This window comes from Esox lucius, chromosome 21 (genome assembly GCF_011004845.1).
Source record: "Esox lucius isolate fEsoLuc1 chromosome 21, fEsoLuc1.pri, whole genome shotgun sequence".
NCBI classification, from domain to species: Eukaryota; Metazoa; Chordata; class Actinopteri; order Esociformes; family Esocidae; genus Esox; species Esox lucius.
In genome coordinates this window covers 22,885,499-22,905,387 of record NC_047589.1, presented here as the reverse complement: position 1 = coordinate 22,905,387, position 19,889 = coordinate 22,885,499, and the positions used below count along the sequence as shown (strand labels likewise).

At 40.7% G+C, this 19,889-nt stretch overlaps 2 protein-coding genes across 2 annotated transcripts; both read right to left on the bottom strand.

Annotated features, from left to right (window-relative positions):
• Positions 1 to 315: 315 nt before the first annotated feature.
• crygn2 (crystallin, gamma N2) lies at positions 316 to 2,630 on the bottom strand. The gene is made up of 4 exons (XM_010896612.5): positions 2,548 to 2,630; positions 1,302 to 1,550; positions 807 to 952; positions 316 to 546 (listed from the first exon to the last, which is right to left on the bottom strand). The coding sequence occupies exons 1-4, from the start codon at positions 2,566 to 2,568 to the stop codon at positions 411 to 413; spliced, it is 552 nt and encodes a 183-aa protein (XP_010894914.1). The 5' UTR covers positions 2,569 to 2,630; the 3' UTR covers positions 316 to 410.
• Positions 2,631 to 4,726: 2,096 nt separating this feature from the next.
• Positions 4,727 to 18,788, bottom strand: rheb (Ras homolog, mTORC1 binding). Its single transcript, XM_010896613.4, has 8 exons — positions 18,545 to 18,788; positions 16,505 to 16,576; positions 13,101 to 13,168; positions 12,829 to 12,911; positions 9,343 to 9,399; positions 9,195 to 9,242; positions 5,655 to 5,736; positions 4,727 to 5,280 (listed from the first exon to the last, which is right to left on the bottom strand). The coding sequence occupies exons 1-8, from the start codon at positions 18,594 to 18,596 to the stop codon at positions 5,188 to 5,190; spliced, it is 555 nt and encodes a 184-aa protein (XP_010894915.1). The 5' UTR covers positions 18,597 to 18,788; the 3' UTR covers positions 4,727 to 5,187.
• Positions 18,789 to 19,889: the final 1,101 nt, after the last annotated feature.

Below are 19,889 nucleotides of genomic sequence, written 5' to 3'. Positions count from 1 at the left end.
TGTGATTGTACATATATTTGTCTTTTTCTTCTGTCACTTCATATGCCTGTGCTCTCTACATCAGTTGTTTACCTGTTGGAAAAATATGTTTCTTCCTTAATCCCAGTCACATGTCACTCTTCCTGAAGTACCCACTTGTGCAATCGATCTTTAGTTAATTGTTCCCAAAATGTCTTCCCCAAGTGGATAGACCAATTATCCCCAGTGGTTGTCCCACAATAAAAAAAAAACCCAGTTCTGCATAGATCCATGTAGACTTTTACCGGCAACTCACAGAAACAGAACGTGCCAAGTGTTTGATAAAATACATTTGTGTGATTTTCTTTGGGTATTTTTATTGTACATTTCTAGAGCGTTAGTAAGTGGTAAAAGTCACAGTCCGTGCCAGGAGGCGGGATACGGCGGGAGGTTTAGAAGTAGTTGACCACCCTACGGATGGACTGGATGTTGGGGTTCTGGGCTTGCCACTCATTGTGACTGCAGTAGTCTCCTCTCTCCACGATGTACATACGGCCGCGGAAGTTAGGCTCTTCGTACATCACCCAGCTATGGAAGGAAACAGTCACAAGGAACGGGGAGGGAGGGGAGTTGGTGGGAACAGGGGCGTTAATGATTCACAAGCTCCAATTCTGGCATTCGCATTCCAATCAGACACCAGCGTAACACATGACGTAAGCTTCAATGTTGACGTGATGAGAACGTTATTCACTGAGAATTCCTCTGAATTCGTAGGTGTGTCTGTGTGGCCCCGTGCGCACATCCGAGGGGGGAAAACATCTGAGAGTTCAGGCTAGAGTTGTACTTACGCTCCGTCTCCGTACACCTTGATGGAGTTGATGCAGTTCTTGCTGAAGCCACGACTCTGCAGGAAAGGGCAGTCGTCGCAGATCTCCACACACTGGCCAGAGAAGTTACAGGCCTCAAACAGCTCCATCCTGTAGTGCTCGCCATGCTGAGGAGGGAAGAGAGATGTTCATATTTTTCAACAGTCAGAAATGGAATTCATAGTTTTTCTCATAGCAAAATTAGGCTCAAAATATACCTATTCACTGTAACAACCTTAGAGCGGCCAGGCCTAACTGTCCTGCTCAGGGGCAGAACAACAGTTATTTTCACTTAGTCGGTTTGGTGATTAGAACTATTGACCTATAGAGTACTGGCCCAACACTTTTGAACATTAGACTTTCCTGTCACTCCAGATCAAGAAAATATAAAGTATCTCTGAATTAAAGAAAATGACTACGCATTCAAACATAGTTGTCCTTAGCGTTTCCTCAATCCCGTAACACCTGTGCTCTCACCATCTTTATGGGCCTGCAGGAGCCCATGTGGTCATTGTGGCTGTTCCAACGCTGGAACTCGGGGTATTCGCCATGCTCCAGGATGTACTGCTGTCCCTTGAAGTCAGGGTGGTCGAAGCAGATGAAGGCGCCGCTCTCCACGCGGATAGAGTTGACGCGGTTCATGAAGCCGCGGTCCTGGAAGTTATCGCACTCGCCCCTGACCTCCAGCTGCCTGCCGGTGAAGCATTTTCCTTCATAGAAGGTGATCTGTGTAGAGTGGGTGGGGAGAAGAGCAGGTTAACATCATGGCTCCCTAGCTATGGTTGGGAGGTGGAGGTGGGACAGACTTGGGTTCAAATACTATTTGAGATCATTACACTTCTACTGGGCTGGACTGAGTGCCAACCTAGCAGCCCAACTGGCAAACCAAATTAGATTTCAGGTATTTGAAGTCTGGGTGAGATAGCCGTTTGATGTAAACAAAAATGACAATTTCACTTTATTTTATGAGCGTTTTTGATGGCGAATGTAGACAAACTGTAAGAGGTTTCCAATCCCAGGCTTAAGGTGGAAAATAGCTACAGGTTGCTACCTTCTCAGTAGATTGTCACTAATTAGTGTGTGCGGGCACAGTGCAGGAAATGGAGAAATTGCTACATATAGTTTCTAATTATACAGGACTATGGTATGTTTACTCCTATTGGCCTGCCACCAACCAATTATCCTCAATTGCCGTTGATATTTTTTATTCAGAATGAAATATGAAATTAGTAGGATTTTCCCAGGGCTTGCTCTTTTGTATAAAAATTTAAATAAATGCTTTGTAAACAAAATGAGAGCTAAATTATCAAAAATATTCACACCACGAAATTACCTTGTTTTTTACTCCCATGATAGATTTCAAATATTTTCTCCCAGTAAGACCTAATTAAATGACCATATTTAGAATAATCTCTAAATATAAAATGTTTATGTCCGTGGCTATATTGAGTTCAAAACCAAAACCCCTACTTTTTCCTTTGCCTAACTTTGTGATGATACGTGAATAAGTGGGGTAATCCACCTCTAAAAGCATTTTCTATAACTATCTGTAAATGCATACTTTCCCAAAACCCTCATCTTTATTGGCTGAAATCCTCTGTAATCTTTACAAGGTACTCCCATGGAGGTCAGAGGACCCCATTGTCCCGGCCAGTCGTGTCCCAGTTTTAACCTGCCTGATGCTGTGGCTGTGTGTGTGCAGATAGACCCAGGGGCTGCTTACCTTTCCAGAATACTGCGACATTTTCCACTGGATACTGTCCAACCTGACCCACAAGTAAGAACGTGTAACAGTAAAAAAGTTGGACACCCCAATATATATGGCCGGGCGCGTGCCCAGCGGTATCGCGAGGCTTGGCACACAAAGGACACACAATGGGAGACTTAGGGATTCTGCTGGATGGGCACTTTCCCTTCAGCTCCTGGCACTGCTGATTCTGGGCTTTGGCAGCAGGGGGACTAAACGAAAGGCAACAAAGGATTCTGCTTGGCGGAGGCTTTGTGCAGGTCGTTTTGCACATGCTACGCTTCTCTTATGCTACGGTTGAATGGTGTCTGCTATGGCGGCACGGTGGGACGGAGTGACAGAGTGTGTGAGACTGTGTGTGTGTGTGTGTGTTCTGGTTGGGCAGTTACCATAACAACCAGGTGTAGGCCCAGAGGGTGAAGGCTGTTGTCTACTAGGTGATAAACCTGTGTGTACATCAAAACTGTCACTGTTCAAGTGGGTAAGAGATGTACCCTGACTTGATCAATGTGGTGGAATAACCCCTTTCACCGTTAAGAGCATCATTTTGGATGCTGCAATGTCCCGGAGTAAAAGAACAGGAAGAACATAACAGGGGGACATGTTGACAGTGCATTATAGGATTGGATTACTCCCCTTGAATTCTGAGGTCTTGTATTGATCGTGTACATCCATTAGAGGATGATAAACCTGTTTCAGTGTCATCTGGCCACAATGGCTCTCTCTAAGGCTAACAGATAGCAGATCACCCTATCTTCGTGTCATTTCTCTCTAAATCATAGCATCTCTAGCAAGCCTGTACCGTCAGTCTAATTCACATTACTATATTGTAATTGTAACCTTGCCTTGACACCTATGTCATATGTAACATTAGTGCAGAAAAGCTTGTTAACTTGAAGTCGAATGCGTTTGGTAGCCAAAAGGACAGTCAAAACAGTGTGTGTCTGTATTCTAAGCTGATGGGGCGGTACGTTTTTTGGTTTAAATGCCCAAGCAAAAGAGGTGAACACAATTTCATTCTGCTCTTGAGCAGAGCAATTAAACCCGAAGATCTTCAGGGTTGCTGTAAATAATGGCTATCCCCCTGGCTGACACATCAGTACTATGTCTCTAATGCACCTTGTACATGTGTTTAATAGGACAAATATATTATCAGTAGCACCAGATCAAACCAGCTGGTAATGTTCATTTACAATCTCATTTATTTTTCTGCACTAATGTTAAAGGGCTCTAAAACATGGATAAAATCACAGTACTGTACCCTATACAGTAGTTTCACCTATCCTATAGTTTTCAGGTAAGTTCAAATGATGGGGGCAGGGAGAAGAAAAACAATTCAGACTTATGAGACAAAGAACATGGATGAAGCCACTTTAGACTATTGAGACACCTTAGAAAAGAGGCCACTTTAGAATACTGGAATGCATCCCAGGAAAGCCACTGTAAGCTAATAAGACAGAAACCCCACCGAATAAGCCACTTTCCACTCTAGATAGCTCTGAGAATCGCAAAGGTAATTTAGCATAATGTCTTTATCGTTTTCTAATAGGCTTCTTGCAGTTTTAGACCCCGATGCATTCCTTTCAGACGTTCCCAAGTGTCAGAAAGGTAGAGGATATGGGGTTGTATCTGAACACGTCTTTGTCTCTGACAAAATCTGTCCTTGGCTGTATAATGCATGTAGTCTATCAGGTAAAAAACAAAACACTAGTGCCTTCTGTAATTGGTTCTACATGACAGTATCTACCTCCACTCCAACTGAATAGTGGAGTATACTGATGAGTTGATCTCTTACAGGAAACCTTATTGATATATTATGATATCATTTCAAAGTACCAGCAGGTTTCCATTTGTACTCTAGTTAATTATCACATCCATGCTCTGAATGGTGGTGTTAGGGACTGTGTGGAATAGTGCGATTACACGTTCCGGGTGTTAACCTCTTCCTCCCAAGCCTTTTTTAGAAGTTTGAAGAGGAGCCAACTTGAATAAGAATACTGAATCCCTCATCCAATGTTAGTAAAAGAAACATTAGAATACCTTTTATCAAATAATTTATCAGACCAAGATATCCATGTCATTTGTATGTTAAAAGTGAGAATAAAACAAAATAAGAACACACAATTTGAGAAATAATAAGACAAGACAATTAAAATGTTGTGAAACAATAATCTTATTTAATGATTACAATCAAAAACAATGTTATTAACATTCACTGCACTAGTGAATGAATGCTTGCCATCTTTTCTGGCCATAATAATTTTAAGAAATACGATATACAAACTTTTCAAGAGGAAGGGAGGGGTAGAAAAAAAGTTCCAGGCTATAAATGAGAAGTAAGGCTTGATTTCACCAAGTTCGGTATATGCGTACATGGGAGGGGTTGGATGGATTAGTTGGATGGATGCTGTTGATATCAAACTCCTCCTCTGTCCTTCCAGGAAAAAAAAAAAAAACCCACTAAGACATATTTATTAATTTTTTAAAAGAAAATAATATGAGGCAGGGAGTAGAACAGGCAGTTAGCCACTTCAAGTAGAGAGGTTTCATTTCCCAGTGTCCAGTGCTGTGGTTGGGGACCGGGGAGGGGGGGGGGAGGTCACAGGTGTGGTGTGGCTACATCAGAGAACAGGACGTCCTGCCCTGTGGGGCTCCCCCGTCGATCTTCTCTGCCTCCAGGATGATCCTCTTGAACACCTCAACAGCAGTCTGACTCACATAGGAAACAGGAAGTCAGAGTTGAGCAGACTGACATTTTTGATATCATCAACATATCAATCATCCATGCATTTAATGTTTCTCTTGTGGTTAAATGGTGAATTTATTATTTAAGGTATAAATGATGTGTCCACATCATTTTATGAATAACCTCTATGGTATGGTAACTGATGTTGGAGAGATAGTGAATACATGAGAACTGTACGTGGAGAGATAATGACAGTTTGAGAACTAATAGTGGAGAGTTAATGAGAATGAGAACTGATGGTGGAGAGATAATGACAGTATGTAAACTGACGGTGGACAGATAATGTCATCTGAGCGGAGGATGATATGAGCAGACCCATAGATTTTAAACCCATCACCTGGTTCTCCTTAGCTGAGGACTCCATGAAAGCGGCATTCCACGAGTCGGCCAGCGTTTTGCCTTCTTCACAACTGATTACACTGCATGGGAGGGGAACAACATGTCCCAGTGTGTATTAGCTCATTACCGCAGCACAGCTCATACATGAGTGTTCTAAGTGCAACGCAATATTACCTTGAGAACCATCTGCTTGTAACAGACATGGTAATCGACAATTGTTTTAATGCTGCGGTATCTCTATAGGAGGGCAAGGCTAATGGATGCTTGCCACATTCTCACAGGTGTTCACCATAAGGCACATCTCCTGCAAGTTGTGTTGGTGTTGCACTTCAAACTCATCAAGGACCAGGGTATTTCCATATCTGAAGCATTGCAAAACTAGTCCCTCAAGGCAGACGGCTACTCGCGCAGGCTTTGAATAGCTAGCAGTTTGACGTCTGTGCAGCTTCAGATGAAAATCTGGACACAGGGTAAGGCAGTGGTTCCCAACTCCGGTCCTCGAGTACCCCCAACAGCACACATTTTTGTTGTAGCCCTGGACAAGCACACCCAATTCAACTCAATGAGAGCCTGATAATTAGTTGACAAGTTGAATCAGCTGTGCTTGGCTTGGGCTACAATGAAAATGTGTACTGTTGGGGGTACTTGAGGACCGTAGTTGGGAACCACTGGGGTAAGGTATCGGAAATTAAGCACGCAGAGGTGAGTAAGATCACTGCCTTTCCTCTGGCGCTTCAGAAAACAGTTCATTAGCACAATTCTGAACGTTTCATCCCGCCTACCCAAACGTATGATGTTTTTGGGGGGTTGAGCAGTTCGTCTAAATAAAACACCCACTGGAGTAAGTTGATTCCCCATTCGCGAATGTGTGAGAAATGCTAGCATTGTTGCCAGATCTTGTGCTGCGGTCCACGGTCTGGGAATGTGACACCATCCCCCCTCTTTCCCTTCAAAGACCCCAACTGCACAGCGTTAGTCATCTTTAGCAGAGCCACAAGCCATAGTCTGACATATCTTATGACCGGTGTAACTGTAACCCTCCCCCATGCTCTCCTGTGATTTGATAGCTCAGTGTTATTGATCCATCCTGAAGTTCAACCAGTTCCTCGCTTTCCCCTGACAAGCCTTTTCCAGCCCTTGTCGAACGAGATCTAATCGACACAGACACACATACAGACTCGATGTCTGACAAAGACAAAAGACGCACGTGCACGCACGCTTTTCCTTTCCTTGTTGCGACCTAACCGTGCACATTGTTATTATAAAAAGAATGAATCGTTTGCAAACTAAACATCACTAACCTGCCATAAGGTTAGCCACCCTCACCAAGTTTGGGAACACAAGCTGCTATACAAAATGAAACTGATGATATTGAGTTTAATAGTACTACAACAACTATCCTCTGCCTGTTCCTTATCAAAACACTTTTCCCCTACTTTTTCTGCCAAAACGTCTTGATTCTAGGTCATACCTTTAAATAAAAAAACAACAGTTTATCATTACCACTCAGGCAGTTCTAGGCCAGCCTACTTGCAGACATGAATGTTAAATGTTGGTTCAGGTAGCATCCTGTTAACTCATCTATCAGCCTGGGCCTGTGGTCTATTAATTCCTCAAAACAACATGCTTTAGTTGCAAAACAGACTGTAGCTTAATTCGTTTTTTTTCCTGCTGTGAAACTTTGTCATCATTTCACCCCAGGAAAGTGTCTTCCATCAGGACCTCAAAGTCACTGCACATACAGCATAGTGTGTAAAAAAAAATTTTCAGCGATTCCTGTTGTGTACCTTAACTACATAAAAACTGCTTTACAATTCAGGGCAGGGTCAAATTGTTTGTGTTTATGCTTCTGAATGTATTGGACTCATCCAGAGAGACTTGTGTCTTGACTCAGACTCATCCAGAGAGACTTGTGCACAGGGTCCTTGGGACTCAACGTTTGGTGACATGAGCACTCTACTGTGTTGTATTATCGAAGAGATCTCATTTAGAGGGATGAAAGAAGGGGGAAAGAAAGAGCCAGAGAGAGGAGGAAAGAGAAACAGAGAGGGAGAGACAGAGTCGAGTGTAAGTGATCAGTAATTCTGCCTTGATAAATATAGTTTGCTAATACAATTGCAGCTGCCCATAGGGCTGCCAGGCTCCTGAGCGTCTGTGTAGGCGCACAATGAAACATTCACTGCCGTTTCAACTCCACAACGAGCAGCATATGAATCCCCTCATCACAGCATTTGAATCACTTCATATGAATCACCTCAGCACGGCATATTAATCACTTCCAATGAATCACCTCAGCACGGCATATTAATCACTTCATATGAATCACCTCAGCACGGCATATGAATTACTTCATCACGGCATAGGAATCACTTGAGTGTGAACAGTGTGAACAGCCTCCCGATGGCTTCTTACAGTGGTGGCTACGCACCATTTCCCGTTTATTCTCAAAACGGTGAAAAGCTAGAGGGAGGAAGAGGATGGAGAAATAAAAGGTGGGAGGAAAGAAGGAGGGCTATGAGAGAGCGAACAATTTCCAGGTCTGCGTCAGTCTGGCGGTGTGCACTGTAGTTTACATACATGGTAAGAGAAGCTTAGGTTTGAATCTTGCCATCCCTTCACTGACTCCTAAACACGTTCACTGAGCTTGAGCAATTTTGACAAAAGAAATGATTCACTGTACGCTTTTTCAAAAGTTGCTCAGGGTCAGTAGAATATTATTTTATTAATATTTACTACCGCTAAGGCTGCTAAAAGGTACTTCCACCAAGTATTAATAGTGGGATATGAAGACTGACACAATCAAAACTAACATTTTAGATTTAAGAAACGTGGGAAATGTTTTATAATTGTATTTTACTTTAAAAGTATGCAGTAGGTCATGTAGACATACAGACGAAAAAGATCACAATGAATCCTTCCTTAGAATTCCTTTAAAAGTGTATCACTGATCACCTCCCCTGTATCTCTGCCTCTCTCTGCCCCCCCACTTTCCTCCCTCAATACAACAGCCACTACCAACCAAAATCCCATGGTACGTGAAGATTTAGGCATTTTTAACTATCATCACTCTTAGCCAAACCCACAGCACACCGACCAACCCCGTCTTTTCCTAAACCGTGCCGGAGCCAGATACCCACGGGAGCAGACTGGCCCATGTTTTCCCAGCCTAGTGGCAAGGTCCAAACCAGCCAGTGGTCTAGTCTAGAAGACAGGCCGCCCGGGGAAGGGCATTTGCGTGGCAGATAGATTTTTTTTCCCTCCCTGAAAAAGACACAAAACGTGGGGACTTTTATGACAGGGGCCATAAAAGTCCAGCAGATGACATCGTAAAAGTGTAACCCCCCCAACCTCTGCTGAAGGAAAAAGGTTCCTGGGTTGTCTCCCCATCTGGACAAGCTGAGGAGGTCTCCACGGACTCATACAAACATAATGACAGACAGTCTGAACATTAAATCCTCGTTAAATCTAATTTAAACCTTAAAATGGAAGAATCTGCCTGGTTTCTCTTAGAAAACTAGCTGTGTTACTGTGTTCATACCGTTCCATGTGTAGATCTTTCTTGTTTCCAACTAACATGATGGGTACTCTGCAGAAGACAAAATTCAACCCTGTCAGTCATATAAATCATCAATTAAAACACTGCATGTATTCACAAGTGTAATTTTGACAGGGAATGGGCTACTTACTGAACTTTACCCACCATATCCAATAGTTTCTCGTGGATAACTTTTATTACTTCAAAACTGCAACAGAAAACAAAATTATCATTCAAACCTTTATTATCAGCGGAAATAACTGAAAATGTTAAACAAATGTATAATGTACTGCACACGAAGCTACATAGAAATGTGAGCACACTGTAACATTGCCTCAGTCAGGTGGTGCAACATTTGACATATGAACCAATAAAGTCAATAGCCAGTTTCCAGTGTGTCTAATGACTCTATGTTTCTGTGTGTGTGTGTGTGTGTGTGTGTGTGTGTAGCAATGCAAACTGAGGTCCATGTGGAATCTTATACAGTGGATATAAAAAGTCTACACACCCCAGATTCTTGTGATGTAAAGCACGACAACAACCCAAACCACACATCCAAATCCACAAAAGCATGGCTTCACCAGAAGTTGATTAACGTTTTGGAATGGCCCAGGCAGAGCCCAGACCTGAATCCAATTGAACATCTGTGGGGTGATCTGAAGAGGACTTTGCACAGGAGATGTCCTCGCATTCTGACAGATTTGGAGTGCTTTTGCAAAAAGAGTGGTCAAATATTGCCATGTCAAGTTGTCCCATGCTAATCCAATCCTACCCAAAAAGTGCTGTAATAAAATCAAAAGGTGCTTCAACAAAGTATTAGTTTAAGGGTGTGCACACTTGTGCAACCAGGTTATTGTGAGTATTTTTTTTTTCTCAAAACATTTTCTGTTTGTTTTTCAATTGAATTTGTCACTTTATATGTCACATTAAAAGTGGAAAAAGTTCTGACATGTCTTATTCTTTTACATTACAAAAACCTGCCATTTTAACAGGGGTGTTTAGGCTTTTTAAATCCACTGTATTTTTGCAAAAAAATATAAGAACAATCTTAACCACATCTGCTGTATGAAATTATGTGGAGGATGTGGAGGGGACTGATTGGAGACCTACCATGATTACATTAAAGAAATTGGCCAGACAATAACACTGGAATAAATTAGGGCTGCGTTAAACAACGATGACAGTTGAGGTTCAACAGAATGCATTGATGTGCAAATCATTTATCCTTATATTTATATTCATCAAATGTTGAAATTGAATGTTTTTATTGTTTTTGGAAAAATACCGTAGATGATGAGAATCCTGAACTAATTATTTGCCCGGGCAGTCTTTCACAGAGTGGTGAACCCTTCTCCATCTTTACTTCTGAAGAACTCATCCTCTCTGGGATGCTCTTTTCATATCCAATCATGTTAATAACCTGTTGCCAATTAATCTAATTAGTTGTGAGATGTTCCACCATGTTTTTTTATGGCATTACACAACTTTCCATAACTTTGTTATCCCTGTTACAGCTTTTTTAAATGTGTTGCTGGCATCAAATTCATACATTTTTCACTTAATCAATTTCAACATTTGATATGTTGTCTTTGTACTATTTTCTTTTTAATATAGGGTTTAAATGATTTGCACATCTTTGCATTCTGTTTTTATTTTAAACATTTTAAAGGTGTGACACCATTTTACACAGCGTCACAACTTTTTTTGGAAACAGGGTTGTACTAAAATGTCTTGTCTTTTCAATTCATCAAGACATCTTGACAGCATTAACTGTGTCTAGAAATGAGTGGATGGGACGAGGAACAGAGTTCTCTAGGGAACATCTCCCTAGACCCGCTCCCATGGTCTGTAACAGAACTCAGCAGGGGATCACACACGCTCGCACTCACACACATACTGTGGTCTTACCCAGAAAAGACACATTAGGAATCCTGTTGACATTATTGTCTAAATATTTCTTAAGTCTGACGTCAATACGGGAGAGACAATACAGCCCGGATCTACTTCTTAATTCATTTTGATGAAATCTTTACAGCCAGAAGAGCTTCTGCACTTTCTCATATATATATATACACACATATATATATATATATATACACACATATACATACATATACATGTGTATATATATATATATATATGTATATATATATATATATATATATATATATATATATATATATATATATATATATATATATATATATATATATGTATATGTCGGATATATATATATAATTGTCGGAATGAGGAAAGAGTAGGATAGAGAGATGGGGAGGCTAACTGACTGAGGTGTGATATCTACAGTAATAGACCCAGTTCTTAGGGTATACAAAGCTTTAATCAAATGTCAAATTTTCCTTCCTACCTCACAAACTCATAGGCAACAGCTGATTTAAACCGACATAAAAAATATTTTATTTGATATAATACACCAGTCATTCATAAACACAAATAAAATGGACTGGTTTCCACTATCATGAATGAAGTCCAATGTATTTGTTAGATTATTTTAGTCAGAAAGACTGCGTTGGCGGAAAGTGAGCTGTCTTTTAGCAACATACAAGTGTTAAGCATATTTACTTAGGAAAGGTGGAGGACGGAGTGAATGACTTTCAAAGTGACTGAGATATTTCAATGTTACATTGAGTCTGAATTCACTAGGCCTTTATAGTTAAGAAATAGGAGAACAAAGCAAAAGAGAACAGAATAAGGTAGATGGAATAATTGCATTTCATCTCCAGCTGATATGGAGGCAAGATAGCACACAAGCTTCAATGGCTATAATCCACTTTTGGATTGAATCCAGACCTTAATTTTGCTATGCATGAATACCACTTCAGGCTATAGATAGAAATATATGAATCACATGGCTTGGGTTAGTTAGATGTCTAGGCAGCTGCCTCGCATGCAGTGGCTTTGGAAAGTATTCAGTTTCTCCACATTTTGTGGTGTTATAGACCAAATGTATAGGTAATACATTTCTTTTTACACAAAATACAGAAAAGTCCTTTAAGAAAACCTAACCCAGACAGCACAGGACCTCACACTGACGCTAACATGAATCTTTTAGCAATGCTCCTAAAGGACAAGTTTGCGGATGTCTTTGAGTGGCCCAGCCAAACCCCAGAGTTCAGAGCCGTTAAACATCTGTGGGGAGACCTATCCAATCTGACAAGGCTTGAGAGGTTCGGCAAGGAACAATGTGAGAAACTGACCAAATCCAAGTAGTTCAGAACTGGTGAAAGCATACCCAGAAAGACTTGGAAGCTTTGATCGCTGCTGTCTATCCAATGACACATTAAATCCGCCAAATATTATTCAAAAACAAATATAAGGATAAAGGGCAATGTTTGTAATTTATTATTCACCCAAATCTTTCCAAGTTTTGAATATGACCAGATCTTTTGTTTCAAATCAGTAGAGTAATAATAACGACTTGACTTCCATTGAGAACGTTCACTGCCTTCAAGGCTACTGTGAATAATAATAGCGTCAATGGTTTCTTCATGCCTTTCGCTAGAGAGAAAAACACTAGAATCAGAGAAACCACGAGCAGCTGAATCTCTGAGAAATGAGTTTTCATTTTGCAACAAGCATTAGCAGCAGTTTTGAAGGAGAAACCGAAGTTACCTACCTTTTATTTGATGTGACAGAATACACCAAAATGTAGCCATTGATGTCTATAGAGTAGGTCTGTGGGAAGATTGAGTATTCATCCTGCCACAGAGAAAAGTGTCTTTTGTCAAAGGATTCAAAGATTTATAGAAATTCTGTGATGGTAAAAATGTGGATGTAGCTACTGTAAGTAGAACAATGCCATGGCTGAATAACCTTGTCAGCTGAGGTATAATCTACCCCAGCTGACAATTACATTAGATCTCACCGAGTGGCCCTCTGGGGACTCACCTGTCCAGCTGTGTCTACCAACTGCAGGTGATACTCCACACCATTCACTGTGATCATCTTTGTAAACGCTGAGAGGCAGGCGAGAGGGGTGAGAAAGGGCAAAGGAAAATAAATGTGAATGAACGCAGTAGCAGTTATTAAGCAAACCAACCAGGGTCACACACCAAACCATTGCCACTGGTACCCCTCTGTCTTTCAGCTGGCGGCCCGGCGTGTGTTCTGGTTGCACCTCAAAAACAAGTACATTAAATAGAAGAAAATATGATTATTGCCAATTAGTAGATTTTCAAAAGATATTATGTTTAGACTGCCGTTGCTTAAATTTGTGATGAACCTCCTAGCATTAGCTTAAAGTATGAGAAAATGAGGGGACATGGACTCTTTTCTTGGTTAATTCAGTTGTAATCATCGTACACTATAGTAAACACCTTGTGCATTTGTATGCCTGACTTTGGTGAACACTAAGACCATTGACAGATGACTCTATAATGATCCATGCCCATTCTAACTCATCACATTCCTGTACAAAAATGTCAGTGTCATGCTGGGGGGGCTTAATTTTCAAATTGATCTCAAACTCATTGCTCAGGGCACTAGCACCTTAGACCAGACAATACTATGCTAATGCTAGCTACAAAGATTCCTGGCTAGGTTTGGTCACACCAGGCTAGCTAGAAACATTGACAGGCTGGTCAAGGGAACATCCTACACGAAAATCTGACAACCTAATTCATATGATGTTACTTTACAATTTAGTCTGGCTGCTACAGGCGAGCGCATTTACAGTTAAGGCATCGTGAACAGGGAAAGTGGGCCTGAGAAAACCTCACCAACTTCGACTCCAATCAGTACTGTGATGCCTAAACTTAACCTTAACTGTCATTTGTAACATATCATATATTGCTGTAAATTTTGAAGATATTATGTTTTAGTAGCATTTGTAACAATATGTTTTTTTTGCTTATTATGTTTTAGTAGCGCATTATAATGTAACCTAACGTAATGTAACATATAATACCAATTTGTCCATCACAGATTTACCTATACTATGTAACATATTCCCCTGAGACCAGGTTGGTTTTGTGCACCGACAGGATGTCACTCCCGCATCACAAGGGACGAGTGGAACGTGAAATAGACACAAGTAGACTATATATCAGAACAAAAACGATTCACATTACAATTTGACCAAATCATGAAACAAAGAAATGATACAAAAAAGCCAAGTAAAATGATAGCAAGAAATGACCATGTGGTAGCAATCTGGAATGACATTAACATGAGTGACGTTATTGAGTGTCATTACCATGATCCTACATTACAACTCATTGCAACAAGGGAATCGTTTCTCTATTTAAATCCTCTTACATTTCTAGATGACTTCAAGTGACTTTTCATTATTTATTTATTTTTACATGTAAGTTATTCCCCACATACAGGCAACTGCAGGTTGCCTTATATAGCATATATAAACAGAATCACTTGTGCGCACACACACACACACACACGTGCACAGTGCTACCAACAGTATTGTAAAACCAGGCTTGTGGCACAATTTAATTTTGGTTTGTTTTCATGTTCCCAGGCTTACATGATGCATTTGAGGCCAATCCAGTGTTTCATTCTGAAAAGACTCTGCTGGCTAAAAATAACTGTTTGTTCCCTTCACTGGGGGCTGCAGGAAGCTTCCCAAGCCCCAAGCAGTTTAGATACAACACACACAAATACTAGCCTGGAGATGTCTGTACTATGCATTCAGCTCTGTGCTCAATGCTGAAAAAGGGAGCAATGACATACCAAAAGTGTTTGTGACAAGTTCATCGCCATCTTTCTGTGCAAGAGACTATAAGAGGTAGTTATTTTATTTGTAGAGCCCAGAGTCCAAACGAAACATGGCGAAGCTGAATTTACCAGTTATGGTGCATACAACTGGAAAAAACTACCAGAAGATCTTAGACGTGCCCCAAACATATAAACATTTTAATCCAGGTTAAAAACACTTCTCTTTTCACGTGCCTATGTCTGAGCGCTTAAACTTAACTACACTATTAGCCTTACAGCTTTTATAGTTACATGGTTCCTCACGGAATCTACTACAGAAGCTACCAGTTTAGTAAATGTATGTAACCCGTGATGGGGCTGAGAGTCTGGCCACACAACCCATTTATAAAAACGCTAATGGTATAACAATGGGCCACTGACATAGCCGGATGAGTGGCTGGATGGATGAGTGGCTGGATGGCTGAGTGGCTGGATGGCTGAGTGGCTGGATGGCTGAGTGGCTGGATGGCTGGCTGGTTTGGTGGCTGGATGGACGGGTAGCTGGCTGGGTGTGTGGGTAGCTGGGTGGATGGTTAGCTGGCTGGGTGGACGAGTAGCTGGCTTGGTGTGGGGATAGCTAGATGGACGGGTAGCTGGCTAGGTGGGTAGCTGGGTGGGTGGACGGGCAGCTGGCTGGGTGGACGGGTAGCTGGCTGGGTGTGTAGCTGTGTGGACGGGTAGCTGGCTGGATGGGTAATTGGCTAAGTGGTTGGATGGGTGGCTTGCTGGCTTTTTCCTCGTGAGGAAATGTCCCCACAAGGTCAAATTTTCCTTGTTTTATTAGAGATTTTTTGTCGCCAAAAAGACTGTACACACATTGGGCTGCAACTAAGAACTCCTTTGATAATCAATTAATCTATCAATTACTAATTTGATTAAATCGGATAAAACAAAAACGTACATTCCACAGTTACATTATATTGCAGCTCAACCAGATTGTTCTACATAACATGAAGTCAAACTAAAATGGACTCTCTGAAATGGAGTCTCTGGAACACTTTTAACGTATTGAGCTGAGCCCTCTTCAACCTCTGTCTTCATGTCTCCAATTTGTTCTCCTAGATGAACATGCATCACTGTAATGTAGTGATGGCCATTCGAGGCTTCTTTACTGTTCTTCTAGCAGCAGGATAGTATGCTAGCAGCGCTAACTCAGACTTTCTTTTTCAAAATATCATTGAGCTATATAAGGCAATATAGTTAATCTAGTCTGTCAATCTAGTCTGTCACTTTATGTTTAATGTCCGTTCCAATGTTGTTCTTGTCTGTTCTTTTTTACAGATTAGATTGTTAACTATATGACTTATAAATATCAATGAAAATCTGAGTGCTGCCAGAATAACATCCTGCAGCTAAAATAACGCTAATGAAGCCTCATTTGGAAATTATGCCGGGCATACACTTGTGAGTTCAGCTCCACACATTTTTCCGCAAACTGTCTTTGTTTTAAGTCTTCACTTTTTTGTGCTGTATACCACATTAAATTAGTTAATGTGTATACCACATTAAATTAGTTGCTAACTATTTTTATTATCAATGTTATCAATTTCTTTTTGCAGAACTATACACATGAAAAAACGTACTGTTTTCAATGGTTGGGTCATAGGAGTCGACAAACTGGCCTTCCACAAACTGTATTGTCAAAGAGGATTTACCTGCAAATGAGAACAGAGAACACAATGAGTTATAGTGTGTTCATTGAGAATACTTTTACAATTAATTGGCCTTTTATAACCAAAACCTGTAATTTATTTAAATTCCTGCCATGAACCGATAGGGTTTGTTTTGATTCTTAAAAAAAACAAATACTACCTGCCATCAGGCTTTATTGCAAAAATTAGAGTCATGCTTTGCTATTTGTCTACTTTAGTAGGCAGTATTCAATAGAGTTTTATTAATTTTTTAAAATCTTGATTCCATTTACTATTTCTGTCCCTCTGGACAATTCCATCATATCACAGTAAACCAGCCTATACAATCATCAGCCTCCTACAATAATGAATGCATTTGAGCTATTCCCTTGGGTGAACAACAGAAAATGGCCTTTATTGAATAAACATAACTCTTTTAATCAATACAGCAATAGGATTTCTTGTTCCTCTCACAAGCTAGTGATTTGCCTCTAGCACATGCCTAACACACAGGAATGGAAATGACGTCTATCATTCAATATCCCTAAATGTGTTTAAAAATGCCTTTACTACCAGGACATGGGTCTAGTCTGAATTGACTTGGCCACACCCAACAGGAGGATGCTTTTTAATTGAATTACAAGCAAGAGATATTATATGAAGTCATTTTGCTATTTCATTTGCTTTTTTAGATTTCTAAAATATTAAAAAAATACAGTATTTACAGCTTGTGTAAGTTAGTTGACCAAATGTAAAGGTAAAACTTGCAGAGTACATGGGAGAGTTAGTTTGAATGAACTATTGCTATAATTCAGCTGGCAATAACCTCAAAAAGGTGGGAGCGAAATTGTATGTTTGTAGCTGCTATAGCTACTGTAGCTTCAAACCAAAATGACTTCTAGCCTCAAATTCCTTTGCTTGGTAAAGAACCACTGACACTACATTCAGAAGATAACTCAAAGACTATCATGTTAAGGCCTCAAACTCTGATAGCTAAACCAAGACGATTTAGCCCAGGCTAAATTCCCATCACACTGGGATGTTAACTGTTGGTGGTGTGAAAAACAAAGCATCTTATGACTTTCATAGAGGAAACGTGCAGGGGGCCGCTGACGAAAAAACAGTTCAGTTTAATAATGACATATGAGAAGAACACAACTACCTTTTTGTTTCAGATTCCCATCCCCCAAGAGTATCAGCAAGTTGTGGTGCTATATTTCTATTCCCTGTGCACTGGGCTACAGCAAGCAACCTGCATTGAATAGGTGTGTGTCTCTTTGACCACGTTTCTTAAACATTTCAACCTACATTGATGGCTTGTGGAGTGAACCTGCATAACGGGCCCTAGTGCATGATCGTTCACAAGAGAGGCCATTCAGATCACACAAAATGAATCAGGGCAAATTGATTTGAACGTGAAAGGCTGTAACTTCACTAGCAAATGTAATACAATAAGTTACCGGCCAACATCTTATCTTTAAAAATCAGTAATGAAGACAGTCTTTACTACCAGCATCAGGACCGCTCTGGCTGTTCACACTTCCTGCTGCATCAACTACCTGGTTAGCGACTTGCTAATCGCTTTTTTACCTGATCGTAACACAACACTTGACATGATTTAAATAACTGAACAACGCAACGGCAAATAGATTACACGTAATTAATTATTAATATATAACTAATATGTGAGGGTAATGGATCATCATGCCACTGACTCAATCGAGCTCCATCACGATTCAGTCGTAATTTCAGTGCAAGCTACTATTCTAATGCTACACACATTACCAGTCGTGAGTTTCCAGTCGAGTGACATTTAGCTGACTGGCTGATTTTACAATCAATGACTGACCAGGCAGCAGACATTGTAGTTGCTCGCTGTGTGCATGCAGTTTTCTTTGCCAAGAGTATGTGCAGTCGTCGTCATTGAACTCTCCTAAACAGAAACAACACAATAGAGCTCGCTACTACCAAAAAAGAATCGCGTCTACTTACCCACGGATCTGTATCCCAGGACGGCAATTTTACGGGATTTCGGCTGCGGCATCTTTTAGCAGCGACACTACATAAATGTCGACATACAGAGGCCTACACAACTGATCAAAAACTGGAACAGATGTGAAATGCAATGTCTAAACAGACAAATACCTCTAACTGCGCGTTCAATTACGTTCCTCGTTTTTTAATAGCGAAAAAGTAGTCGAGCATCTGTGTCCTCTGCGTCACTAAGGGGTACTATCTGAATTATTCATTAATGCCCACCAATGGTTGGTTGTGCATACGCAGAAAGGAGTTTTTTTTTTTTCTTGAGCTATGATTGGATAAAATATCGACAATGTTTTCACAAAAACGAAATTAATTGGCTGTCAAATATGACAACAACGGCAGTAGAGTCTACTATCAATGATTGCACTTCGAGATCAATTTGTCATGTAAAAACAATTAATGTGATATTTGGTGGAACACATCGTGTCCAATATGTCCTAATGTGTCCAGGAACTCTTCGATATGTCATGCTTAAAAACAACTCTTAGCCGTGGTATTTTGGCCATTATAGTACTCGCCCTTGTGTCTTGTCACATTTATAACGTTTTCAAAGTAGCCACCCTGTGCCATAAAGACAACTATTCAACTATTCATTTTGTCACTCAACCAGCTTCTTGGGGTAGTCATCTGGAGTGTTTTTCCAAGTATTAAAGGAGTCCCCACATTTGCTAAGCACTTGTTGGCAGCTTTTCCTACACTCTGCGGTCCAACTCATCCCAAATAATTTCAGTTGGGTTGATGTCGGGTGATTGTGGAGGCCAGGTCATCTGATGCAGCACCATCACTCTTCTTCTTGGTCAGATAGCCCTTAAACAGCCTGGAGGTTTGTTCTGGTTCATTGTCCTGTTGAAACGCAAACCATGTCCCACAAAGAGCAAACCAGGTGGGATGGTGTATCGCTGCAGAATGCTGTGGTAGCCATGCTGGTTGAGTGTGCTTTGAATTCTGAATAAATCACACTGTCATCAGCAAAGCATCCCCACACCATCACACCTCCTCCATGCTTCATGGTGGGAACCACACATGTGGAAATCATCCATTCACCCAATTTGTGTCTCACAAAGACATGACAGTTGGAACCATAAATCTCAAATCAGGACCCATCAGAGCGAAGGACAGATTTCCACTGGTCTAATGTCTATTTCTTGTGTTTCTTGGCCCAACTGAGTCTCTTCTTATTGGTGTCCATCAGTAGTGGTTTGGCGAAATACATTTATATCCCACACTTTTTTGGTTACTCCATGTGTTATTTAATAGTTTCCATGTATTAACTATTAATCTACAATGTGGAAAA

Coding starts and splice junctions, on each gene's coding strand:
- crygn2 (XM_010896612.5), bottom strand. CDS start 2,568: ATGTCGCAGTATTCTGGAAAG. Junction 1,551..2,547: donor TGTCGCAGTATTCTGGAAAG/GTAAGCAGCCCC, acceptor CACTCTACACAG/ATCACCTTCTATGAAGGAAA. Junction 953..1,301: donor CCTGCAGGCCCATAAAGATG/GTGAGAGCACAG, acceptor TTCCCTCCTCAG/CATGGCGAGCACTACAGGAT.
- rheb (XM_010896613.4), bottom strand. CDS start 18,596: ATGCCGCAGCCGAAATCCCGTAAAATTGCCGTCCTGGGATACAGATCC. Junction 16,577..18,544: donor CCTGGGATACAGATCCGTGG/GTAAGTAGACGC, acceptor TCTCATTTGCAG/GTAAATCCTCTTTGACAATA. Junction 12,912..13,100: donor TGGTAGACACAGCTGGACAG/GTGAGTCCCCAG, acceptor TCTCTGTGGCAG/GATGAATACTCAATCTTCCC.